The 26,966-nt window shown below is 42.3% G+C and overlaps 1 protein-coding gene across 3 annotated transcripts in view; it reads left to right on the top strand.

Moving 5' to 3' along the window:
- Nucleotides 1-26,966, top strand: part of LOC116040719 (junctophilin-1-like) — an 87,789-nt gene that overhangs the window by 19,064 nt on the left and 41,759 nt on the right. For all 3 annotated transcript variants that reach the window (XM_036004978.1, XM_036004979.1, XM_031286304.2), the window contains exon 2: nt 23,540-24,299. In XM_036004978.1, coding sequence (XP_035860871.1) covers nt 23,540-24,299 — 760 coding nt within the window. The remainder of the gene's footprint in view (nt 1-23,539; nt 24,300-26,966) is intronic.

Raw genomic sequence — 26,966 nt, forward strand, 5'->3', positions numbered from 1 at the left:
GTTTGTCTCCGGCAGCAGCTAAGCTTCCAAAGATTAGTAGCAAACTAATAAACAGTTAGACTACAAGCTGTAGGCTAGTTGTGTAAAACAGCACGGTGGACGAGAGCAGCAGACGTTAGTTAGCTACCTTGTGTCGGGTTCGCTCCGTGGAATGGATGAGTAGATTGGATGTTTTCTACAAAGATGATGTAGTAGTATGTTTGCAGCTTAAAATGATCCCAAACTTTCTGTCGTTTTCTCTCGCCTGTCTCTTCTCTTAGACCCTCGCTATTTTCGTCTTCGTTCATTTGTAATCTGGGCGTCAGTCTCGTGCATAGACAGTATATAAACGCTCTTGTGTCCACAGAAGCGTCAACCTGTTGTGTGCGCTAGTAATTATCCTCCGTGCGGAAACACAGTGAGCCGTACAACCTTAATTACAGTGATTTAACGAAGCATCGAGGCAAAAAATTTTGCTTCGAGGATTTTTTGTAATCAAATTATTCAAGTTATTCGAGGAATTGTTTCAGCCCTATTGTCATTACAAAGGTTACAGAGGCAACCAGTTCACCAGCCATGGAGACACTGGGGTTTCGGAGGGGTCTGGAGCGTTTGCTTCAGGCAGGAGTTGGAGTGGATACCATCACCACAGACTGCTCTCCTTCTATCAGGAAGCTTATGAGAGAGACCTACTCTGACATCCAGCATCAGTTTGACCCATGGCATGTTGCGAAAGGAAAGCTTTTTACTAATTGCAATCAGACTGTTGAAACCTCCCCCACCCCCTCTTCTCTCTCATTCCTTTCCTCATTGGCCTTTTATTTCTTAGGACTGAAGAAGAAGTTGACTGTGGCTGCTAACAACAACAAAAACAATGATCTGCTGCCTTGGATCAAGGCAATTACTAATCACCTGTGGTGGTGTTGCCAGTCATGCGGTGGTGATGCAGAGGTAAGTTCATTAGATGTGTTTCTTGTTTTCTGTACTAAGCAAAGCAAAGTTGCCCTGAAACACATAAGCTTTGGCAGGAGTTGAAACGCCGCTGGACGTCCATTCTGCATCACATTTGTGGCATCCATCGGTGGGAGGAAGACGGACAGGAGAGGACTTGCTACCACCAGGGCCTCACTGAAGAGCAGCAGAGAAGGAATAAATGGCTGCAAACAGACTCTGCTGCTTTTAAGGCACTGTCAGACCACGTCCTGAATAAGAAGCTGTTGAAAGACCTCAACCACATGACTCTTCAAACATACAGGTATGTATGCTGCTACCATGTAGTTGAGCATTTACACAACTTGAATACGGCACAAAAAAAACTATTTCTTTTTAATGCTTTACTCAAAAAAACATGCTGGCATTAGTGCTTTAGATATAAGCACATATACCATTGAGAGTTTCTACTGTGTAAATGTTTGTGATAGAATGAATGAAGGCATAGACTGTCCAACATCTTTTTACAAACTATTTCTGAATATCAACCTTTGGGATAACATTCACAAGGTAATAACCATCTAATAAAAACTGCAGGAGACCTGGAAGTGTACCACAGTGCAATGCTGAAGTACACTCAGAAGAGGCTACACTTCAGCTACAACTCTATGAAGGCACGCACCCTACTATCTGTGATGGACCACAACGAGAATGTTGGCCATCAACAAGCAACAACCACTGATGGTAGGCCTACACATAATAGATAACTGCACAATTATAAGCCATCAGTACTTGATTATGTAACAAGTACACTGTAAATTTACTTGGCAATACTTGGTTTGTTTATATTGCTGTGCATTTTGACAATTACTCCCTCAGGGACTCTGAGATACGATTTGGTCTTTCCCAAACAAACAAAAAGATGGGTTGCCAGGAATAGGTACGAGACAACCAGGCAGACATTCAGGAAGGATCTTGTGGAGCGGGTCCTGGAAAGGCACCAGGATTCTACTGTGAAGTTTGCAGATCCAAAGTCATATGTCATATATAGTCTCCTGATTTTCAATTACAAGGGGAAAATGAAAGCCTAAATGTAGCTTAGTGTGGTGCTAAATACTGTCTGCAAGCATTAGTAAAAAGACAAAAGGTCATCATCAAACTTCTTTTTATTGAACCACTGATGTTATTATAATTGTATTACTGTAAACATTACAACAATTTGTCTAAATCCACTCTTAGGTGTAATTGTTTATATTACAAAGTAAAATTAAACAAAGAAACATCTAAATCGTATTGTGTCATCTGTAACCAAATGTATGTGTTCTTTCTGTGTTTGATATAAAATATATGGTTTAGTGAAAAGATGTGGTGCAGTAGCAAATGTTTTCTAGTAGCCTACAGTAGTGTTGTGTTCAGAACAATCTCAGAGCATCTTGTGCTTCCCTGAAGCCAACATATTGTCCAGTGGCCGAAGGGTATTTGTTTCGGATGCTGGTCACTACGCAGGATGGAAGAACACGTTGGTTGCCTCTTCCCAGCTGTGTTCCTTTCAACCCCCACTCAAGAACAATTCGGTAAGCCACCAATCGGTACTGCCTAAAACAAGAAAGAAAAAAAATTAGCTTTTGGGAGCAGTCAATTTTCTTACCAAAGACAACTACTGTACGGGTAATAGCCTACATAAAGACAATGGCCCTACTGCGGTTCATTATAGAATAGAATGCCTTTTATTGTCACTATACACATGTACAACGAGATTAAAAGCAACTCTTTTTCCAGTGCCAACATGTACGTAAAAGAAATGTAACAACATAGAATAAAATAAGTAGTGCAAAAAAAAAAGGGGGCGGGGGGTATGGTTTTGAGATACATATATAAAAAACACCATATATAAGAACGAGGCAACAAATAATTACATTTTGTTTGGATTGGACACTTACAAGATTGACAACTGGTCGTTGGGTCCAGCAGGTCTGGGTCTTCTTTTCCAATTGATTTTATCGAAGGAAAAGAATGTTTCGAGCACTCCTCGACTTAGAAGGGGTGGGAAATCCTGGTGCTCCGTTATGCAGATTGGTCTGTCTTGGGAGGTGCTATACCCAGACACATCTAAATCTTGAAAACTAGTGTCCAGCTCCAGTTCTGTTATCTGTGGGATAACTAAGTCCCACTCCCTGCAGCAAAAACATTCGTCATCTGTCGGCATTTTTATACATTTTCTGCAGTGGCACCACCAGTCTCCTGATGTTCTGTCCCGATTCTCTACGGCATCTCCAGCGGGGGCTGTCTCTACAGACGCTCTCTCTCTTTCTGCCCTTTTAGCATCCATATCTATTAGTTCTTCGTCTGTGTATTCCAGCTCATACAGGATAACACACGTTCCTCGTCTTCAAAGTCAGAAACATTGGCATGGCTTTCAAATGTGGCCATTGTACTGTATCTTCTTGATTCCTCCGTGTAATGTACTCTGCTTCTGTAGCAATGAGTGACAGCGGCAGGTAAATAAACTTGCGTGATTGTCATGTGAACCGGCTTTCTCGGTTGCCTAGGTAATATCACTTCGCCGCTGCTGTAGCCTGTGTTACCAACTACAGGGAACAAAGTATAACTATTGCAATGCGATGCAAGAGTAGTTTTATTTCTAACATTATTCTATCAACAGACATTTACATCGATAGTCTGGTGTTATAATTTATTTGTCTTTGGTGTACTGTGGAGTGGGTAAGATGTTTTTAGTGGCAGGCTAGCAGATCCTGTTGACTTGCGCTAGCCTAGCACCAGCGAACTCTGCAACTGGAAGGACTGGATGAAAAGTGTTGAAAACTGTCTCCACTGATAAATAACACACTGGCTAACTTGGAAATGAGGTCTTATGTCCAAAATTCTGAACCACCCCTTTAATGTCAAGTTGTCATAACACAGAGATTGTTGTCTTCGTTAAAGTCAAGTTGTCATGACAAAGACATCTCGGACAATGCTAACTTTGCATTAAAAGTGTCATAATTTACTTAATGACAACAGTCATGAATACTCAAAATGACTCCTTCATGTTCATGACAGGTGTCATGTCATAATAATGATGGTGTCATGTCAGTCTTATGCACACCCCTTCAAATAAAGTGTTACCATTTGATTTGTTCATCTTCATGAGCTGTGAGACAGACTCAGGAACAGCTGATTGGCACGCAGTTTAGTGATTAGCTCCTGCAGGGCTTAGCGATTGAATGATCAAGTAAATTTTCCTTCTTGAATGTGACCAGTACAGTGTCTGTTGAAAACATGCCTGTTCGGTACAGGCTGATTGCTTGACCTATGGTATTGCTGCTTGCAGCTTTCTCCAGAACTGCTCATACAATTAAAAAAATGACTACATAAGATAAGTTAGATAGAAATAACTATTTACATATTAAACAAACCAGATTAGAAGATGATACAGATTCATGATGGGCTTTAAATCTGGTTGGTTTGTTTGTCCATTGCACATACTACATATTTGTTGCACATTCTGCACTCAATCCATTCAGCCTCTTTTTTTCTTTTCTTATGTTAAACGTTATTTTGTAAATATTTGTTTCTATAAAAATTGTTTATTTCATATTAATGATCAATGTTTGTTTATGCACCAACCACCAAGGCAAATTCCTTGTGTTACTTACTTGTAGGGCTGAAACGATTCCTTGAGTAACTTTAATAATTTGATTACTAAAAATCCTCGATGCGAAATTCTTTGCCTCGAAGCTTTGTTTAATCAATGTAACTAACGTACCGCTCACTCCGTTTCCGCACACATGATTATTACTAGCGCACAACGGGCTGATGCTTCTGTGGACACAAGACTGATGGCGTGGATTACAAAAGAAGAGAGAAGAGAGCAAAAATAATGTGGGGCTAAGAGAAAAGAAGGCGAGAAAAAACGATGGATTGGATACATTTTAAGCTGCAAAAAAACTAAAAACTCTGAACAGTGTGTCTATTGTAAAATCGAACTAGCTTACCACAATAGCAGGGCGTCAGTGCTACATCATCTCAGTAGAAAATATCCAGTCTACTCATCCATTCCATGGAACGAACCCATCACAAGGTAACATTAACATCCGCTGCTCCCGTCCACCGCGTTGCTTTACACAACTACAGCATGCTACTCTGCAAATTTTACAAACAAGCAAAAACAAAGCTGTCAGTTTGTAGTCTGTTTATTAGTTTTTTACCACTCTTGAAATTTGTTTAAATTCTTGTAAACTCACCTGGGGCCCGTTTTAGGAAGAAGGTTTAACAAACTGTGAGTCTAACCCTGATGTCTGAGTTGATTTACCCTGAGATGGGAAACTCTGAATCTTTGGTTTCAGAACAGCTGATATGAGTTGGTTCAATCAACTCAGAGTGGGTTCACGTGTATGCACCACCACCACAATAGAAAGGCAGCATGAATGGAGCCATGATACTACGATTCGCCATGGTAACAACCACAAACAAACAGGTCGGCGGAAATACTCATGCGCACATACAGCGAGTTTGAACATGTATTTTGTTCAAAAGCAACACAGCGACTGCTGCAAAAGAGAGAGAATTTGCGTGGGAGAAAATGCGTATATTCCAGTATAGTGTATATCATATTTAATCATATACACTCACCTTGAAGATTATTAGGAACACCTGTTAAATTTTTCGTTAATGCAATTATCTAATCAACAAATCACTTGGAAGCTGCTTCAATGCCTTTAGGGGTGTTGTCCAGGTCTAGACAATCTCCTGAACTCCAAACTGAATGTCAGAATGGAAAAGAAAGGTGATCTAACCAACTTTGAGCGTGGTATGGTTGTTGGTGCCAGACGGGCTGGTTTGAGTATTTTCCAATCTGCTCAGTTACTTGGATTTTCATGCACAACCATTTCTAGGGTTTATAAAGAATGGTCTGAAAAAGGAAAAACTTCTAGTATGCAGCAGTCCTGTGGGCGAAAAACGCCTTGTTGATGCTAGAGGTCAGAGGAGAATGGGCCGACTAATTCCAGCTGATAGAAGATCAACTTTGACTCAAATAACCACTCGTTACAACCGAGGTATGCAGCCAAGCATTTGTGAAGCCACAACACACACAACCTTGAGGCGGATGGGCTACACCAGCAGAAGACCCCACCGGGTACTACTCATCTCCACTATAAATATGAAAATGAGGCTACAATTTGCACAAGCTCACCAAAATTGGACCTTTCAAGACTGGAAAAATGTTGCCTGGTCTGATGAGTCTCGATTTCTGTTGAGACATTGAGATGGTAGAGTCAGAATTTGGCGTGAACAGAATGAGAACATGGATGCGTCATGCCTTGTTACCACTGGGCAGGCTGGTGGTGGTGGTGTAATGGTGTGGGGAATGTTTTCTTGGCACACTTTAGGCCCGTTAGTACCAATTGGGCATCGTTTAAATGCCACAGCCTACCTGAGCATTGTTTCTGACCATGTCCATCCCTTTATGACCACCATGTACCCATCCTCTGATGGCTACTTCCAGCAGGATAATGCACCATGTCACAAAGCTCAAATCATTTCAAATTGGTTTCTTGAACATGACAATGAGTTCACTGTACTAAAATGGCCCCCACAGTCACCAGATATCAACCCAATAGAACATCTTTGGGATGTGGTGGAACGGGAGCTTCGTGCCCTGGATGTGCAGACCAACATTTCTAGAGAATGCTTCCAGCACCTTGTTGAATCAATGCCACGAAGAATTAAGGCAGTTCTGAAGGCAAAAGGGGGTCAAACACGCTATTAGTAGGGTGTTCCTAATAATCTTCAAGGTGAGTGTATAGCCTAATATTACTGGTGAAATGGTATTGAACGTATAATCTATTTCATTTAGGTGCAATACTGCGGCCGAAAAAGTACTAGGCCTACTAATCCCATTCTGAGGCTGCAGCACCATCATTAACATAATTATAATTCATAATCTTTTCAAAGGGTACACATGGATATATTGAGTTTACATCATTCACCTGCAATACTGTGGAACTCCTTTTTAATGGCTCTTACTGGTTTGTGTCCAGGGAATACTACAAAAACGTTTAAAACACATTTCAGAGCCAGTCACTCTCTTCTGACGGCGCTTTGCTATACAGTGGCTTTACTAAAATGCTCCACATTACCAATGTTGTAAAGAAAACTGCCGTTTGCAAAAAAACATAATGTGACACAAATAATCTGCTGGGATGTAGAGCATGTCCACGATGGTGGACGTTAGTGATATGAAGACGGATAAGGTTATGTAGGCTACATAACTGATAGACTGGGAAGAAAAACGATACCGCTGAAATAGGAAGTTATCTGGAAATTAAAATGCGTCAGGGCCTCAATATCAAACCCCCGACATATGTTTAACTCCCTGCGAAGTAATACAGCTTCTTCATCAACAGGATCATCGACAAAAGGAAATGCCATGTTTTGAGAGAAAAAAACGTTTTATAGTCTGCCTAACATGGTTAATAAACCAACACTGTTTTTTTATTCATGCCGATACACTAAAAGCTAAAATGCGCCTGATACAGACTGAATGAATGAATGAGGAAATGAAAGAGCGCTGTGTCAGAGGGAGGAGACTGAGAGAAACTCGAGGTTTATTGAAGAAAACCTGCTCCCGACCAGGTTAGGTTCACAGGCTCAGTCACTATAGTAACTGACTGTAAGGTTAAGTTACCTCTTACGAGTTCCCCTCATCTCAAGGTTAACAAACTCAGAGTTTTCACTAAACCTGCTTTCTGAAACGGATCCCTGCTGCCGGAGACAAACCAGCCCCTCATCCTAAATCCTCATGGCTACTTAATATGCACGTGAATGACATCATCAGACCACGCCGGTGATGTCTGCATTCTTCATTCTTTCTCTTTTTCTTTTTCTTTCTCAGTATTAGCCTTCTGAGATTGTGTCACATTTACCTGGGCTTAGTGAAAAGCTCTTTTGCATATCCAGTGTAAAGAGCCAGAGGCATGAAGGGGAAAGGAGCACAAAAGATTTACATTTGGGCCACCAAAAATGTACTTTGGCCAACAGAATAAGGGGCTTGGTGGCCCGTGCGGTCAGTGCTTAAAAATATTAGCATCTATCCCTGTTATTGTATGCAATTAAGGCATTAAAAATATTGCTTTTTCTAAAAAAGAAACCTATTTTTTGTATATTTACTAATGCTGTTTACTATAAAGCAAAAGTATTTCTTATCGGATTACTCGATTAATCAATGGAATAATCAGTAGAATACTCGATTATTAAAATAATCGATAGCTGTAGCCCTACTTACTTGGCAATAAACCTTTTCTGATTCTGAACTTAAACTTAAAACCATACTATGATCTATACAGAAAGTTAAATGTTATAAATCTCAACATTGTCTCTTCCTTTTAACTCCTGTTAAATAATGTTACACCAAGGCTATCCCAAGTTAGCTTAATTCTTTTTCATTTTGTTTGATAGATCATTGTTTTGTTTTGTTCATTATATATATATATATATATATATATATATATATATATATATATATATATATATATATATATATATACGATTTTATCTACCTAGGCGGGGTGCTTAAGTAGAACCTATGTATTGGAAATACTGCACAGTCAGAAACACCAGTGAAATACAATCTGGTTCATGCTAAAAAAACATGTCCTCCGGGTCAACGGGACCAGTCCAGTTTATTTGGCGTTTTGTATTGGCCTTGCGTTGAGCTTCGGGGTCCCCCCCCCTCCGGTGACCCTCGCGTACTACGTGATGTCATTTCATTTTTGTAGGGATTTTCAATTGCTTGACAAAATAAATCCAACCAAATGTATCAATATGTTGTCCAACTTAACAGTAACAGATCTGTGGGCCTCACAATACCTCTTAATTTTCTGAAGTTAGTCTGAAGCCAATAGCACGGTGCTCCTCTACTTCTTCTTTGCTGGTTTATCTGAGGGCTCTGGTGTAGCTCTGCTGGTTTCTTCTTGCAGCAGGGAACCAAGGCTGTTCCACACCTCTCCTCCCTCTCCTCCCTCTCCTCTTGGTAGATAATTTAGGTCTTTACAATGGGGGTCAAGTGCTGAAGCCATCTTCATTCATCCACTGTTGATGTTAGCATTCCTTTCAGCTAGGTCCCGATTAAAGGCTGTCTTTAACCTGTCCTCTGAAACCCCCATGGTGTGGTACAGGTGCCAGAGAGCAGGCAACACTACAGAGCATTAGACAGGTTTCACCCTCTAGAAACTGAGTCAGATATCTACAATGGATATTAAGAGGTGCATAAATTCGTACGGTCATGAAAAACCTGTAAAAGTCATGGAATTTGAAAATAGCAATTTCCAGAGTGTGGTTCAGTTAAGATTAGGGTTGGGTATCGTTTGGGTTTTTTCCGATACCGGTGCTAAAGTGATACTTTTAAAACGGTGCCGGTGCCAGTGCCTAAACGGTGCCTGAACCGATACTTTTTAAGAAAGTAAAAAAAAAGAAAGTTACTAAACAGTCGGCAATAGGGCTGCACGATATTTTGTTTCATCGTCTACATCGCGATGTGTGCATGCGCGATAGTCACATCGCAGGACGTTGCGATGTTGCTGTATATAAGAAGTGTTGACGCTACAACTTCTTGATAAAAAAGTTAGCCTTTTCCATGATTGTTACCGGCCGACCCCCTCTTTAAGACAGGTGGTCATGTGACGTAACGGTTGTTATGGGAAGTGAGGCTGTCCCGTGTGTAGAAAAGTACCGTAAGCGGCAGCTGCCGCTGACACAGTGATGCACATGCTTTTCCATGGGTAGTGAAGCTACAGTAGTCAGTGTTTTATGTTCGCTGCAAAGACAAACTAAATCACCTGATTAATGCAACGTAATCACAACGTCTCCCGGCCATTTTTCACCGCAGAAAGCTGCTACCAGCCAGGCTAAAGCTAACATAGTTAGCCTAAAGAAACAAGGCGTCTGTATCAACTAACGTTATGGTTCGGAGCTGCGACGCTGGAAACGTAACACTAATCTACAACAGCAGTCTGTTTCTGATATAACATCATTTACACTGATTTAAGTGCTCTTGGATACACAGTTTGTTGCAAGAGTGTGACATGCAGGCTCTGCATGCACAGCAAACCAACAATCATGATCAATTTTAATCAATTTATCAAACAACCAAAGCAGGCCCCCGCTAGTCGACCACAACCCGAAATTTAGAGGAAGCAACATGCATGCATTATTAATATCATTCACTTTAGCCTGGATTGATATTATATGAATACAATGGTGTCATGTCAGTCAACCAGTGTATTTCTTCCTAATTTCCCAGGTCGGCCGGGGTTGGGGGGTCGGCCAGAAGAGTAATCACAGCGCTTACTTGCTTTGGTTTTTGTAAAGCATTAAAGTTCAACTGGTTCACATAAGAACATTTTTCATTTTTATTTTCTTTGTAGATGCACTCCCTTACAAAATCACCCCAGTAGTTGAGAATGATTTAGTATTTATAAATAGAGCTATTTATGTCCTCTTGTAAAAATTAATCTTTTTCATATCGCAATATATATCGCAGGGAAAAAAAATATCGCAATGTAAGTTTTTTCCAATATCGTGCAGGCCTAGTCGGCAACATTAAAGAACAGCTTGTTTATTGCTAAGGCCATATGGTCAAAATTAAATGATTTAATAATAATAATAATAATATAATAACTATAACGATAACTTATTTCACTATTAAATTGCTGTTGAACGACAGAAACAACCACTAGATGGGAAAAGGGTATTTTACAATAATTTTGAATGCACCATGAGGCTACCAGTTTCAGTGAGTCTGTTGTTTGTCCGACAACGGCAGCTGCCTGCAGACTGTTATGTCCCGCTGTTGGAATCCTCTACAGTGAAATACAGTCACACTTTACACTGTTTAACGTTAGCTGTCAGCATTTAACCGTGTTTAATCCAGCTACTAGCTAGCGGTAGGTAGGCTAACGTTACCTGCTGTCGAGTGTAGTGTTAACTAGTGTCACGTGCAGTGATGCTTCTGTCGTCCTTTTCGGAGCATCAGAGAGAAGCGCAGGCATATCAGTGGCACTGAAATGAGGGACTGAAATCCCCGTTGCTATTCCCATTGCCAGCTGCAGCGCTTCTCTCTCGTCCACAGTCAAACAAGGGACCATTTTGGGTGCTGTATCTAGAAATTAAGCCTTAGCTAACTGCAGAGGTACTGAGGGCACTAAAGGTGGCCAATTCTCACTATTCCTACTAAATTTCGCTAGTCTTGACTTAAAATGTTAAGAAAAAAACTACGCTAACTACAAGACAATAGAATGATATTGCGCTTTTAAAAACATCGGAAACCTAGGACAATATTTTTGCCGCTGAAAGACTCATAATGCTTTTATAAGTGCCTGTCAACATATAACTGGGTCCCTGCAGAGATTAACATGTGCATAGTTGCTTTAAAATCTTGGTTACAAAATCTTGTATTCCAAAAAACTGTTTCTCTCTGATACTGCTGCCTTTTGAAGTTAATGTCTAATAGGGTTAGATCTATCTATATCTTTAATGGAGTTCTCATGGTTTGACAGATTTTATTCTGTAAACATCTTACTGGTGTCAGTGTTAAATATACATGTTTATTTTGTATTAAACCATATAACTTGTCATTCATTTTAGGATGTATATTTTTATTCTTATTTTTCATGTATGCACAGACGTTTCAGAGAACGTATGATCATTAAAATGTACCTCAAAGTCATGGAAAAGTCATGGAAATGTATTGGTAAAAATGTGTATGAACCCTGAATTAAGTTCACTGTATCCAAGTGATATCAATATATCAGTCATTTTAAATAAATTCTCAATTATTTTGGTGGAAATTATTATTATTTTTTTTTTTTATTATTTCTAATTTCTGCATTTCAGTTTAATTGAAAAAAAGATATATATATATATATAATTAGATATTGCACTTAGCCCTATGATAGTAAATTCAAAAGCTTTGCACAAAAGATGAAGAACAAATAAATATCATTTCAATAATACAACAGCTTTCTGCCTATACAGGTGTGTGGGTGCTTTTACCTGCATGCTTCAAAGTGGTCTCTTGCTCTTATTATTGTCCAAATTCTGTTTGCTGCTGGTGTAGTTCTTCCTTATTGGCGAGGCTGTGTTTAAAATGCCCCACTATCTTGTGACACTTTGCTAAAGTGTCACCAATCCTGCTGTTACCAAGGCAAATGGTGTTTGTTTTCTGTAACATATAATCAATACAGGGCATGTGCTTGAATGGAATGCAGTCATCTGCCACAGACTTTAGCAGTGTGTCTGGCGATCGTTTTAAGCATGGTTAAAGCAAATGACTGAAGCGTACACTCACTGTCAATGGTGTGTGCGGTCACGCCAAGGTAATTGTGATGCTTACTAGGGGTGTAAGATTCAGAAAATGTCATGAATCAATTCAGATTTTTAGGCTCACGATTCGATTGAATATCGATTTGATTCAAAAACAATTCTCGATTCAAAAAACGATTCACAGTATGTAAATGTACTGGTTACTTTCCCCATGTGATTGCAGTAGACATACAATTTAAAAGAAAAGAAACAAATTAAATGTAGTTTGATATTACTTTATATGTCTTCATACAAAAATAAAAACTTTTGCAACTAAAAACTTCAAAAGCGGCCAGTTTTCAAATACATTTAATTTAAGTATAAAACTGTTAAATAAAAATAACGAAAAAACGAGGTAGAGATGGAGTGACCCTGCCCGGAGGAAGCCCGGGGCCCCCGTCTGGAGCCAGGCCCAGATGGAGGGCTCGTCAGCGAGCGTCTGGTGGCCGGGTTTGCCACGGAGCCCGGCTGGGCACAGCCCGAAAAAGCTACGTGGCATCCATCTCTCCAACCCATGGGCCCACCACCTGTGGGAAGAACCGCTGGGGTCGGGTGCGCTGCCACATGGGTGGCAGTGAAGGTCAGGGGCCTCGACGGACCAGACCCGGGCAGCAGACGCTGGCTCTGGGGATGTGGAACATCACCTCTCTGTGGGGGAAGGAGCCGGAACTTTCGGGAGCGCTACCGGTTAGATCTGGTGGGGCTTACCTCTACGCACAGTCTCGGTTCTCGAACCATACTCCTGGATAGGGGTTGGACTCTTTTCTTCTCCGGAGTTGCCCAGGGTGTGAGGCACCGGGCGGGTGTGGGGATACTCACAAGCCCCCGGCTGAGCGCCGCTACGTTGGAGTTTACCCCGGTGGACGGGAGGGTTGCCTCCCTACGCCTGTGGGTTGTGGGGGGGAAAACTCTGACTGTTGTTTGTGCATATGCACCAAACAAGAGTTCAGAGTATTCGGCCTTCTTGGAGACCTTGAATGGAGTCCTGCATGGGGCTCCAGTGGGGGACTCCATAGTCCTGCTGGGGGACTTCAACGCGCACGTGGGCAATGATGGAGACACATGGAGAGGTGTGATTGGGAGGAATGGCCTCCCTGATCTAAACCAGAGTGGTTGTTTGTTGTTGGACTTCTGTGCTAGTCATGGATTGTCTATAACGAATACCATGTTCGAACATAGGGATGCTCATAAGTGTACTTGGTACCAGAGCACCCTAGGCCAAAGGTCAATGATCGATTTTATAATCGTTTCATCTGATCTGAGGCCGTATGTTTTGGACACTCGGGTGAAGAGAGGGGCAGAGCTGTCAACCGATCACCATCTGGTGGTGAGTTGGGTCAGGGGGTGGGGAAGACTCTGGACAGACCTGGTAAGCCCAAACGGGTAGTGCGGGTAAATTGGGAACGTCTGGAGGAGGCCCCTGTCCGACAGACTTTCAACTCACACCTCCGGCGGAGCTTTTCGTGCATCCCTGTGGAGGCTGGGGGCATTGAACCCGAGTGGACAATGTTCAAAGTTTCCATTGCTGAAGCTGCGGCGAGGAGCTGTGGTCTTAGGGTCTTAGGTGCCTCAAGGGGCGGTAACCCACGAACACCGTGGTGGACACCAGTGGTCAGGGAAGCCGAAGGAGAAGAAGGAGTCTTTCCGGGATATGTTATCCCAGAGGACTCCGGAGGCAGTTGCAAGGTACCGAAGGGCCCGAAGGGCTGCAGCCTCTGCCATGAAAGAGGCAAAGCAGCGGGTGTGGGTGAGGTTTGGAGAAGACATGGAGAAGGACTTTCGGTCGGCACCAAGGTGCTTCTGGAAAACCGTTCGCCACCTCAGGAGGGGGAAGCGGGGAACCATCCAAGCTGTGTACAGTAAGGATGGGACACTGTTGACCTCGACTGAGGAGGTAATAGGGCGGTGGAAGGAGCACTTTGAGGAACTCCTGAATCCGACTAATACTATATTAGAGGCAGACCTGGAGGATGATGGGGGATTGTCAATTTCCCAGGCGGAAGTCACTGATGTAGTCAAACAACTCCACAGTGGCAAAGCCCCTGGGATTGATGAGATCCGTCCAGAAATGCTCAAGGCTCTGGGTGTGGAGGGGCTGTCTTGGTTGACACGCCGCTTCAACATTGCGTGGAAGTCTGGGACGGTGCCTAAGGAGTGGCAGACCGGGGTGTGTGCCAATTACAGAGGTATCACACTTCTCAGCCTCCCCGGTAAAGTCTACTCCAAGGTGCTGGAAAGGAGGGTTCGGCCGATAGTCGAACCTCAGATTGAAGAGGAACAATGTGGATTCCGTCCTGGTCGTGGAACAATGGACCAGATCTTTACTCTCGCAAGGATCCTGGAGGGAGCCTGGGAGTATGCCCAACCGGTCTACGTGTGTTTCGTGGATTTGGAGAAGGCGTATGACCGGGTCCCCCGGGAGATACTGTGGGAGGTGCTGCGGGAGTATGGGGTGAGGGGGTCTCTTCTCAGGGCCATCCAATCTCTGTACAACCAAAGCGAGAGCTGTGTCCGGGTTCTCGGCAGTAAGTCGGACTCGTTTCAGGTGAGGGTTGGCCTCCGCCAGGGCTGCGCTTTGTCACCAATCCTGTTTGTAATATTTATGGACAGGATATCGAGGCGTAGTCGGGGTGGAGAGGGGTTGCAGTTCGGTGGGCTGGGGATCTCATCGCTGCTTTTTGCGGATGATGTGGTCCTGATGGCATCATCGGCCTGTGACCTTCAGCACTCACTGGATCGGTTCGCAGCCGAGTGTGAAGCGGCTGGGATGAGGATCAGCACCTCTAAATCTGAGGCCATGGTTCTCAGCAGGAAACCGATGGAGTGCCTTCTCTAAGTAGGGAAAGAGTCCTTACCCCAAGTGAAGGAGTTCAAATACCTTGGTGTCTTGTTCGCGAGTGGGGGGACAATGGAGCGGGAGATTGGTCGGAGAATCGGCGCAGCGGGTGGGGTATTACATTCAATTTATCGCACCGTTGTGACGAAAAGAGAGCTGAGCCAGAAGGCAAAGCTCTCGATCTACCGGTCAGGTTTCGTTCCTACCCTCACCTATGGTCATGAAGGCTGGGTCATGACCAAAAGAACGAGATCCAGGGTACAAGCGGCCGAAATGGGTTTCCTCAGGAGGGTGGCTGGCGTCTCCCTTAGAGATAGGGTAAGAAGCTCAGTCATCCGTGAGGAGGTCGGAGTAGAGCCGCTGCTCCTTCGCGTCGAAAGGAGCCAGTTGAGGTGGTTTGGGCATCTGGTAAGGATGCCCCCTGGGCGCCTCCCTAGGGAGGTGTTCCAGGCACGTCCAGCTGGGAGGAGGCCTTGGGGAAGACCCAGGACTAGGTGGAGGGATTATATCTCCAACCTAGCCTGGGAACGCCTCGGGATCCCCCAGTCGGGGCTGGTTAATGTAGCTCGGGAAAGGGAAGTGTGGGGTCCCCTGCTGGAGCTGCTCCCCCTGCGACCCGACACCGGATAAGCGGACGAAGATGGATGGATGGACATTTAGCTTTAAAGTGCTGTACTCAGATCAAACAAAAAAATACTGCTAAATGTGTGATGAGGCGCAGGAAGGACCCAAAAGCAGAGATACGGCAGGCAGGCAGGCAGGAGAAGGTTTGAGCTTGAGGGTTTATTAACACAAAAAACAAAGTTCATACAAAAAAGTCCAGAACAAAAGCAGGCAAAAAACTAACTCCAAAAGTGGAGAGACCAGAGAGCAGGAAATCCAAAACCCTAACCCAGAGACCACAGGGAATACTGACGGGAACAAACAAGCTGGCAGTAACAAACACAAAATGATCTGACACGGGACAGGGGGAAGACAAAGACTAAATAAACAGGATAACGAGGTAACAAGAGGCAGGTGACACAAGGGCTGGGAAACAGGTGAGAAACATCAGGCGATCACAAGGGCGGGAAAACACAGGAAGTAAAACTAGACAAGACAGCACAGAAAATCCGACTAGCACAATAAAACAGGAAACAGAAAATACAAAATCCACAGAATACACAATCACAATAAGACAAAATCCGCTGTGCAGTTACGATGTCTCCAGCAGTTGAGAACACTCTCTGATGCAACGGTGGGAGTTTAGAGCATTGAAAGAGTGCGTTGGTTGACTGGCACGGTACTTTAGGTTGTTGTTCGTCCACGTCTTTAATGTTAACCTCCGGGTGATGATCTCAACTTTGTGGTGTTTCCAAAATACTTAACTTTCGCTTTGCAAAGCCTGCATATAGCATGATTCCTATCAAGTTCCGTCTTCCCCTCGAGGTTATAAAAGCCGAAATGTGTCCAAACTCTTGCCTTCAATGAAGATGGAGCAGGTTGAATAATTCTTTCTGTGAAGTTTGCCATTGTTTGTGCCGACTAAACTACTTCCGCTGCACTCGTTCTTCTGATTATGACAAGAGTGCCCAGGCGTCAGTGTGAATTCGACGCAGCGCCATCTATGGGAATGGCGAGGTAATGTCATTTCAGGACAAGTGTCAAAACGAGAAAAAAAAAATATGAATCGATTTTTGGAATTCTATGAATCGATTTTGAATCGGTAGAGCTTGAATCTCGATTTGAATTCGAATCAATTTTTTTGCACACCCCTAATGCTTACCGAGGTCCAGTGATCCCGTCAGGGCAATATATTCGACCTTCGCCAATACATCAGCAATTGCATTCTTTTCTGGTGTATAGCCAGTGTTCGAACTATACCGTGGCCTTCGGGGGAGCCCACTTTTTTTTTTCACCGGGGAGGTGATAGCCACAAATAGTCGATAAACAAAGCATCAGGCTGTCTTTGAGATTTCACATGAACAACGGTTAAAGTTACTCAGGCTACCGAAGAATACCATAATTCCTCTGTTCAATTAGACCTAAGCGATGCACCCCAAGCTTCCATCCTTAACAAACAGCCATGTATATGGTCTCTCCACTGCTGGCTGTTCCAATTTAACTTGAAAAATACAAAATACACAACAAAACTACTCAATACAGTAACTTTCCACCTCTGATTTTGAATGCCTGCGAAAGACCATGCAAAACAATTCAGACCGTCCTGCCAACCTGTACACGTTTTCACATCAAAGAACGCTGTTACGATTTTTCACTCTGAAGTTGATAAAAGCTGCTGCTGTTTCAATCCTGTGTGCTCTCTGCAACGGGTGGGGCTGCTGCTCAGTTCTTCCCGCGACTGACACACACACACACACACACACACACACACACACACACACACACACACACACACACACACGGTAGAAGCAGGAGAAACAGGAGACAGGAGATGAGACAGGAGATGAGACGATGACTTGAGGATAGCTACGTTCGTTATTTTAAGTGCAATATAAAGTTACTATATCAAACCTTAAGTGAATGTGTGTCCCTGGCCAGGATGGAAAATTTACTTTTTACAATGTGAACATTAACCACCTACTGACATTTGTTCAAATTTGATTCATTCAATTGTAAATTATTATTTTGTGTCATAAACCCACTAGACATTTTCATATTATACCAGCATTTGCAACATCTTGAGCCTTTTTGGTAAGGTTACTTGGAAAACTAAGCCCAGAGTAGTTTTTATCTCCCTGAAACAAGTTTCTTTTTATTTTTAAAGGAAAAGCAAAGCGCAATGTCCTTACTTTTCCTTGGAAAAAGAAGTTGATTTCCCTCTCTGCAGAGTTGGTGGGACACTGACGTTCAGTGGCCTGGCAGGATCCCTTGTATCACGACAGCTACAGAACAGCTCACTTGACCAGCGAAATGAAACTATTTAAATTCAGCACAACTGTTTGCATGTGTGTCACCCTGTAGCGACCAAAGTCACAGGGGGAAGATGGGGAGGGGTGAGTTGACGGGGAGTTTTATATTCCGGCCACTGGACATGGATTCACGCTGAGTTCAGCTTCCGCTTATCCAATGGGAATTCAGAGTGTTCTTTCCGGCCATTGCGAGGCTCTTTCCCTCGTGGTCTCTGACTTTTTCACATAGAAGTGTGAAGTGAAAGGGCTTCTGAAAGTACATGCAGGCCCATCTCTTTGTTTGAGAAAGGGTGCTCAAGCTGTAGCTTTGCGACGTAGGCCACAAATCCTTTGTCTGTGGCTACATGTGGCTTACTTTCCTCGTTCCGAACACCCACCATTTTTTATTAGGATCCCTTTAAATTTAGTTATAAATTAATTGTGACCAGATCTTTGGCCTTTCTGGACTAAAATTTGTTGTTACTTAGTGGCTAGTCTCGCATTGCCAGACCTATCTCCAGTGCTGCGGAGGAAGGTCTGGCTAGTCCACACAACATTCCTGGATAGGAGAAAAATGTGCTCTGGTTTATTGGCATTTCTTTAAACCAATCAGAATCGTCTTGGGCAGCGGCAACACAAAGAAAGCAGAAGTGAGGGACATCCGGCCGAAAATCAGGGACATCCGGCTGAACCTCTGGCGGCACCGGAACAGTCCCGTAAATGAAACATCGTTGATATAGACTAGTTAGTGGCTAACATATATGCCACAACAAATATGTGTGATAATCTAACAAAGTTATTTTGACATAGTTGCTAGTTTTGAAGCATTTTCTCTCACTGAAAATTCACATTTGAATGATGAAGAGTGACCTCATTATCTTTTAAATCACAGAAAACTGGACAGTCCTAGATAATATAGCAGTACTATAGGCAGCCCAATCAGGATGTTGCTCATGTTGTTGATACAAAAAGTAAAAACATAAGCCAAAGTAAAGAAGAAAAGTTATTGAAACAGATAGAAATGAAAAACACATACAACAAAAGAAAAAGAAAACAAGTAGATTGCTGGCGCTACAGTCCTACAAACTTGTGCATCTGCACTTAACAGCCAAAACAGTGTCAGGATATGAACCATTTCAGATGGTGAAAGATTGCACAGGGGGAAGGAATTTAAAAAGAGAGCCAGCAGGGAGAGTGGGATTGCCCATCTTCAAATGTAGTGATGTGCACAGATTTAGAGTGTCATGCAGAGTCATTCATGTAAAAAGACTGTAGCAAAAGTGAGGTTGATCTAAGGAAAGATTGTTTCAAAAGTCCTAGCATAAGTAAAGGGTTGTTTAAGCTGTGAATTATCTGCTGGTGAACATTTAGGAAATTTTAAACGTCAAAGACTTAATTTCCTGCATTTTCAGGAACAAAGTTATGGTTAAAACGTTATAATTTATGTCAAGGAAATAAAAAAATTCTGGTGGCAGGTAACAATTCAAAATGTAAAATAAAATGCAGAAAGGGAAGGGGACTTTCGCATCCAACTACAAAGTCCAGATCATTTGATTAGTATGAACAGGGTATAACGGTAACTTTTTTTCCCTAAGTTGAAAAATGTAAGAGTGACTTACATTAGGTAGGAACTGCTATTACTGTTGAAGCTAACTTGTACAATAATACCATAGTATTATGACTACAAAACGTTATGAAGTGTAATGTGTTCTATTTTGAAATATTGTTCAAGAAATTGTCAGTGATGTTAAATATACAGTTGTGTAACAGACTGCCCTTACAGTTGGGCATGCATGTGAACCGCGGATTAATTGCAAATTTAACCATAGTGTTAAATACAGTTTTTAACTGTCGCTGTTACTTGAACGGGACTCATCAGAGAGACAGAGCGGGCTGCCTCTGCAGGGAGTCAGGGCAATGCCGATAAAGTGGTAAACTGTGGTTTTCATGCGTACTCCCGTACGGTTCACATCAGGAAACTGGACTACTATTTAACGAGATGTTTTCACAGGTTATGAAATGGTCTTAATTTAATACTGATACTGATACTGCAGTGCAGCCCGCCGTGGACAGACAGCAGTCGGAGCTCCGGTGGAAGACTAAGCTCCGCGCTCGTCAGCAGCAAAACTTTCTTAAATCCTGGTTGTTTGTCATTAGGTTGTTTGAATTAGAATTTGAAGGAAATGTACATAATGTATGAAATGTAATAATTGCTTTTCATTTAATTAGTTCATAGAAATTAGTGAACGGGCCAGTAAAATTTCAAGCCCATGCTCTAGGATTATGTTTAGTGTTGAGACTAATGATTGATTTTTACTTCAATTAACATCAGAAAACGGTGAAAAAATAATTATCAGTTTCCTGGAGCCCAAAGTAATGTCATTAGGTGTCTTATTTTGTTCGACCAACACTCCAAAACACAAATATATTTATTTTATATTAAGTCAGTCAGTTTAGGTATATATAATGTTGAAGAAACAGCACATTTTAACATTTGAGAAACTTAACAAGAGAATGCTTTTGTTTTTGCTTAAAAATTAAATGATTAATTGATTCTCAAAGTAGTTGCTGATTAATTTTTGTTCAATAATATTTATTTATATATTTATTTATAGTCTCAAATCATAACAAGAGTTATCGCAAGACACTTTACAGATAGAGTAGGTCTAGACCACACTATAATTTACCAAGAACCAACTATTCCAGTAATTCCCCCTAGAGCAAGCATTTAGTGCAACAGTGGTGAGGAAAAACTGCCTTTTAGGCAGAAACCTTGAGTGGTGAGGAAAACTTCCTTTTAGGGAGAAACCTCGGACAGACCCAGGCTCTTGGTAGGCAGTGTCTGACAGTGCCAGTTGGGGGTATGATGAACAGTGACAATTATAGACACAATAAAGATAGTGGAACTATGACTAGAAGTAGTAGTTGTAGTAGTTCATGGCGTAGCAGGGCACTGCAGGGCGTAGCAGGACATAGCAAGGCACTGCAGGGTGTAGCAGGGCTTAGCAGGGCGTAGCAGGGTGTAGAGGGCATACCCAGGCATAGCAGGGTGCCGAGCAGCACCACGGCGACAGATGCAACCATGATTTAGGTGCCACCCTAATCCAAGGAAAATTGCGGGGCGAGAAAACATAAGGACTACGAGGAATAAGCTCCCCAAAGCTAAGTTAGTAACAAGCATTTCTGGGAAATAATAAGAATAAGAATAGTTTTGGTGCTTAAAATTAGTTTACCAAAGTCTTAGGGTGTCTGAAATGACATTTTGTAATATCGCTTTTTAAGTAAGAGTGTTGAAAAAAACATTGTTTGGACGCGCTGGTGTGTCTTTCATCCTCAGAGGGATAAGGGTTGGTAGATGAATCTGATGCCTATGAAGAGAAGCAGAGAAGAGAAGGGGTTCCGTGTCTGAAGCTATACACCCACCCACGCCGCAATGGTGCAACTCCTCACTCCCTAACTATAAGCTTTATCAAAGAGGAGAGTTTTAAGTTTACTCTTAAATGTGGTGACAGTGTCTGCCTCCCGAACCCAGACTGGGAGTTGGTTCCACAGGAGAGGAGCCTGATAGCTAAAGGCTCTGGCTCCCATTCTACTTTGAGATACTCCAGGAACCACAAGTAACTCTGCATTCTGGGAGCGCAGTGCTCTTGTGGGACAATAAGGTACTATGAGCTCTTTAAGATATGATGGTGCCTGACCATTAAGAGCTTTGTAGGTCAGGAGAAGGATTTTAAATTCAATCCTGGATTTTACAGGAAGCCAATGCAGAGAAGCTAATACAGGAAAAATATAATCTCTTTTCTTAGTTCTTGTCAGCACACGTGCTGCAGCGTCTGCAGTCTTTTAAGGGACTTATTTGAGCAACCTGAATTACAATAATCTGACATATCCCGATTTTATGCCGGTCAAATTCACTCGGGCGCCGCATGATTTACATCGCGCAACATCAGCACCACACGTGCACATGCAGGGTTTCCGCTATATGCATGTAGCAGCGGCGCACTTCCGCTCAATCAGCTGTTTATGAAATGTCATAAAGTCGTAATTATTCACGGCTCTCTACTGATCTCAGGCGAACAGTCAGCCGCTCTCTCTCCCCTCTGAGGCTGAAAAACTGGAACATGAAAACCGCACTCACGCGGGTCCAGTGAAATATGACAGCTACAGATTTATTGGAAAATAGCGTTGGGCACACTGACTTTGATAAATGTACTGTTTATCAGACCCCAGATGAGACAAGAAGCTAACGTTAGCGAACGCTGTGGTCCCTCTGCCTCTGACACCCCGCTGGCCGAGATGCTGTGTTCAAACAAAAAAAACAAAAACAAAAAAAAAAAAAGAAACGCTGTAGCCTATTCCTCCAACATTGAATTAAATTTAAATTAATTAAATTACATTTTTAAGTTACTGTTTAAAATGCTTTCCAGGTTAGTGGGGATGCATACCGCTCAAAACCAACATTAAAAACGTAGTAATCTTCTCTCAGCGTTTAGTTTTGTTGCTAAACTGTGTGTAAAATGAGTGGTGACGTGAAATCATCTGTTTCAGGTAACGGCAACGGTATATTGTTCATATTTATGCACAATGACACATAAAGCAAACTTGCTAAAAAAGGAACTACGTGCTGTTTTCAGGTAACGTTACTGTTGACGTTGACAGGCCTTTGTGTGTGTTTTGAGAAATATCTTTATACTGCAATGACTTTGGTTGTGATGTTTTCTGTCTGTGCCATACAAAGAGCCAAAAGATTTTCCATTATGCACTGGGCTGAGCGGCTGCCTGTGGAGGCTCGATGCTGGAGGATTTTGCTTATTTTATTTTTATTTGTTATTTATATATTATTTTATTGCCATTACCTGTTTCAAGTTTACAAGTTTATTTTGATAAATATATCAAATTGTTTTAGTGGCTATTGGATGTGAAAAGAAGGAAATGGTTCTTCCATAACATTGCACTTTAGATGTGTGTAAATTTCCCACATCAGGAGTAATTTATATAGTTCTATTTTATAGTGATCGATTATCTATTCAAAAAATGGTCTATGTTCTATGCAAAATGTAAATGTTCTATTAAAGAAAAGATAGAAAATAAATATTTGTGTGTGCTGTAAAGTGGTTAGAAAAAATGAAATCGGTATCGGCTAAAATTGGTATCAGCTCGTCAAACTCAATGAAAAATCGGAAATTGTAATCGGCCTAAAAATTGTAATCGGTGCATTTCTAGAAGTAACAAATGCATGGACTAGTTTTTCAGCATTATTTTGCAATTTTTGCAGCTCTAGTTATGTTAAAGTCATTGGTTATAAAAATGTATTAAAATCAAGTTGTTCTGATATAGTTAAGATCTTGTTGTCACAAGCCATACATCCTGCATTCTTGTATTTCATGAATGCTGCTGTTCAAGGAATTCTGTAATCTGTTAGTGATTCTGTTACTTATCCGTCTCTCTTTCTGTCAGATTTTTTTATTCCTGTATTGTACATATAACTCACAGTCTGTTGTCTCTCTCCCTTCCTCCCTTTCTCTCTCCCTTTCTGCTGTAGGTACCTACCAGGGTCAGTGGACTGGTGGGATGCGTCATGGCTACGGCGTGCGTCAAAGTGTTCCTTACGGTATGGCCTCTGTCATCCGTTCACCCCTACGCACCTCACTGTCTTCCCTCCGCAGTGAACAGAGTAATGGTACAGTACTACGTGACAGCCTGTCTGACAGCCCTGCTGGTACACGCGGTGGCTTCGTACTCAACTTCCACTCAGACGGAGAAGGTTCCGAGAAGAAGAAGGGTCTTTTTCGCCGTGGCTCCCTCTTCGGGAGCCTTCAGCGATTGCGCAAATCAGACTCGCGCTCATCGATTTCCAGTAAGCGCAGCTCAGCACACAGCGACACCACCATGAGCCGCATCAGTTCAAGCGACGCCAACTCCACTATTAGCTTTGGAGACGGAGACCCAGGCGATGACTACCTGCCTCTGGAGGACAATGTGGATGCCACCACCACCGAGTCATACATGGGCGAGTGGAAGAATGACAAGCGCAGTGGCTTTGGTGTCTCCGAGCGCTCCAACGGCATGAAGTACGAAGGTGAGTGGTTGAACAATAAGCGCCATGGCTACGGCTGTACCATCTTTCCTGATGGTACCAAGGAAGAAGGCAAGTACAAGAACAACGCGCTTGCCCGGGGCATCAGGAAGCAGCTGATCCTGCTGAAGAACACCAAGACCAAACAGAAGGTCGATCGAGCCATCGAGGGAGCAGTGAGAGCAGCAGCTATCGCCAGAACCAAAGTAGAGATTGCCATCTCCAGGTAAAATGTCCCGATAATGCCAATATTTGCCTTTATAATGAAACAGTGTTTCCCATATATTGATTTATTTGTGGTGACCCGCCACAATATCAACGTTGACCGCAACATAACGATTTATTTTATTGTAGAGATGTGCACAGCACATTGATTCGCTCAGCCCCTCCTTGTCCCTATACATAAATTCTGACCTGCCTGTGAATAGCCCCGCGGACGCCTCCTCTTCATGCACGAGTGCTTGACTGCATTTAACTTCTGTCTTTACCGTATATATCTACGGCAACAGCTTTCACAAGTTCACCTGCAACTCCCAAACTGTCAGTAAGTTGCTTTCTCTCTGCCTTTGTTTTTCACATAGAGCCTAACGTTAGCTACGATAGCTGACATTAGTTAAAGTTTGTGCTTGTTACAGCAGACCTCTTTAGTTAACGTTAAGCAGCCCGTTTCTGTGTGGAAATTCAACAACGGCAGAGAAAAAAACAGACTTAACGTTAACTTAACATACATTGCTGTCTGGGAGTTACAGGTGAACTCAACGAAAACATTCTCGTATGCGTGTGATGATACTGTGAGCTGACGGCTGTAATGGGGTTTGACATCTCTTGGCCTTGAAAAGAGCAGTCAGACAATCAGACAGCTTGGAAACAAGCCTCCAGGTGAGGCTAGTCAAACTTATTTGTAATAGAAAACAAAGGTGTGTAAATACCGATTTCAGTTAACACAGTGGACTTCCTTTTATTACTTTGACCCAGTAGGGAAACCCAAGGGAGGGGGCCTAAGATATTCAAAATAAAATATTTAAAAAGTCATGAGTTGTACTTATATATATAACTTCAGTTTTGTTTGAGTTTAACATCAGAAAATTGTAGGTCATCCAGGATTTTATATCTTTAATGCATGCTTGAAGTTTAGCTAACTGACTAGTTTCGTCTGGCTTGATTGATAGGTATAATTGGGTGTTATCCGCATAACAGTAAAAAGTAATTGAGTGTTTCCTAATAATATTGCCTAGAGGAAGCATATATAAGGTGAATAGAATTGGTCCAAGCACTGAGCCTTGTGGAACGCCATGGCTAACTTTAGCGTACCTGGAGGATTTATCGTTAACATTAACAAATAGAGATCGATCAGAGAAATAGCAAACTAAATGTTCCAATCTCTGTAACAGGATGGTATGGTCAATAGTGTCGAATGCAGCACTAAGATCTAATAAGACAAGTACGGAGACAAGTTCTTTGTCTGAAGCAGTTAGAAGGTCGTTAGTAATTTTCACCAGTGCCGTCCCTGTGCTATGATGCCAGGGCTCCAGACTGCGACCAAATGGTCGCATTTTGCGACCAAAATTTGAGAGTGTGCGACTGAATTTTACATCCAGTCGCACAGGTGCGACCAGTAAAATTGCCCCCTTCTTTTTTACACATTAAATATGGAAATTTCGGTAACGTAAACGCAAGCTTATCTGTCCTCTCTGCATATGACAGAGAGCGGAGTTCCGACACACACACACACGCACACGCAGAGGTGTGGACGGAGAAAACTACTACACAAACTACTGCAGTTTTGTTGAAGTCACAGTTAGTCACGGAAATGCCGATAAAGTTGTTACAGTTTTTCAAAACTTCACGCAGACAGCGTTTGCATATGATATTAACGGCGAAAGCGGTCGCGGTGCTGTTGACGTACACTTCCTGACAAGCATTGACAACGGTGGTTTCTCTGCCCTGGGGACTGACTGACAGGCTGAGGCTGTAAGGCAAGGCAGCTTGATTTCTACAGCACCTTTCAGCAACAAGGCAATTCAAAGTGCTTTACATGAAACAGTAAAGAGCAGTTAAAAACGGTCATGATGAAAATAAAAAATTATAATATACAAATACAAGAATAAAGAATACAAGTTACAGTGAGTAAGAAATGAATAATTATTCAACTCAAGGTTGTAGGGACGGGTTTGGGAGGAGAGAGGGAGGGGTATTATTTTAGTTTAGCAGCCTAAACAATGCATTTTTAATTTTAAGTTGAATTCATTGTAATTGTAGACTGGAGACTACATCTGGTATATTTTTTAAATATTTGTACTGTCATGACAGCGATGGTGCTGTCAGTTTACCTTTTATGTTGCATCTTCAAAATTGCACAATAACGTGAAACTAAATTTGAAACAGCACATTGTGATTTCTAAGTGTTTATTAGTAATACAGTGGAAATTAGTAGAAATGTGAATATTTGGTTAGCATGTTGATTTGTGGTGTGTGCCCCTACATTTTCTGGTTGCGCCCCTAACATTTTCAGTTGGGGGCCACTGTGCTCCTAGTGAAAAAAGTTAGTCTGGAGCCCTGGATGCATTCTAAATCCTGACTGAAAGTCCTCAAATAAACTATTGCTACGTAGAAAATCACATAACTGATTAGCGACTACCTTCTCAAGGATCTTGGAGAGAAAAGGAAGGTTAGATATAGGTCTATAGTTGGCTAAGACCTCAGGATCGAGGTTGGGTTTTTTCAGAAGAGGTTTTATCACAGCTACTTTAAATGACAGCGGTACATAACCTGTTAATAAAGACATATTGGTCATATCTAGTAAAGTGTTAAACATGGGTAATGCTTCTTTAAGTAGCCTCGTTGGGATGGGGTCTAAGAGACAGGTAGATGGCTTAGCTGAAGAGACCTTTAG

The sequence above is a fragment of the Sander lucioperca genome, chromosome 9 (assembly GCF_008315115.2).
Source record: "Sander lucioperca isolate FBNREF2018 chromosome 9, SLUC_FBN_1.2, whole genome shotgun sequence".
NCBI lineage: Eukaryota > Metazoa > Chordata > Actinopteri > Perciformes > Percidae > Sander > Sander lucioperca.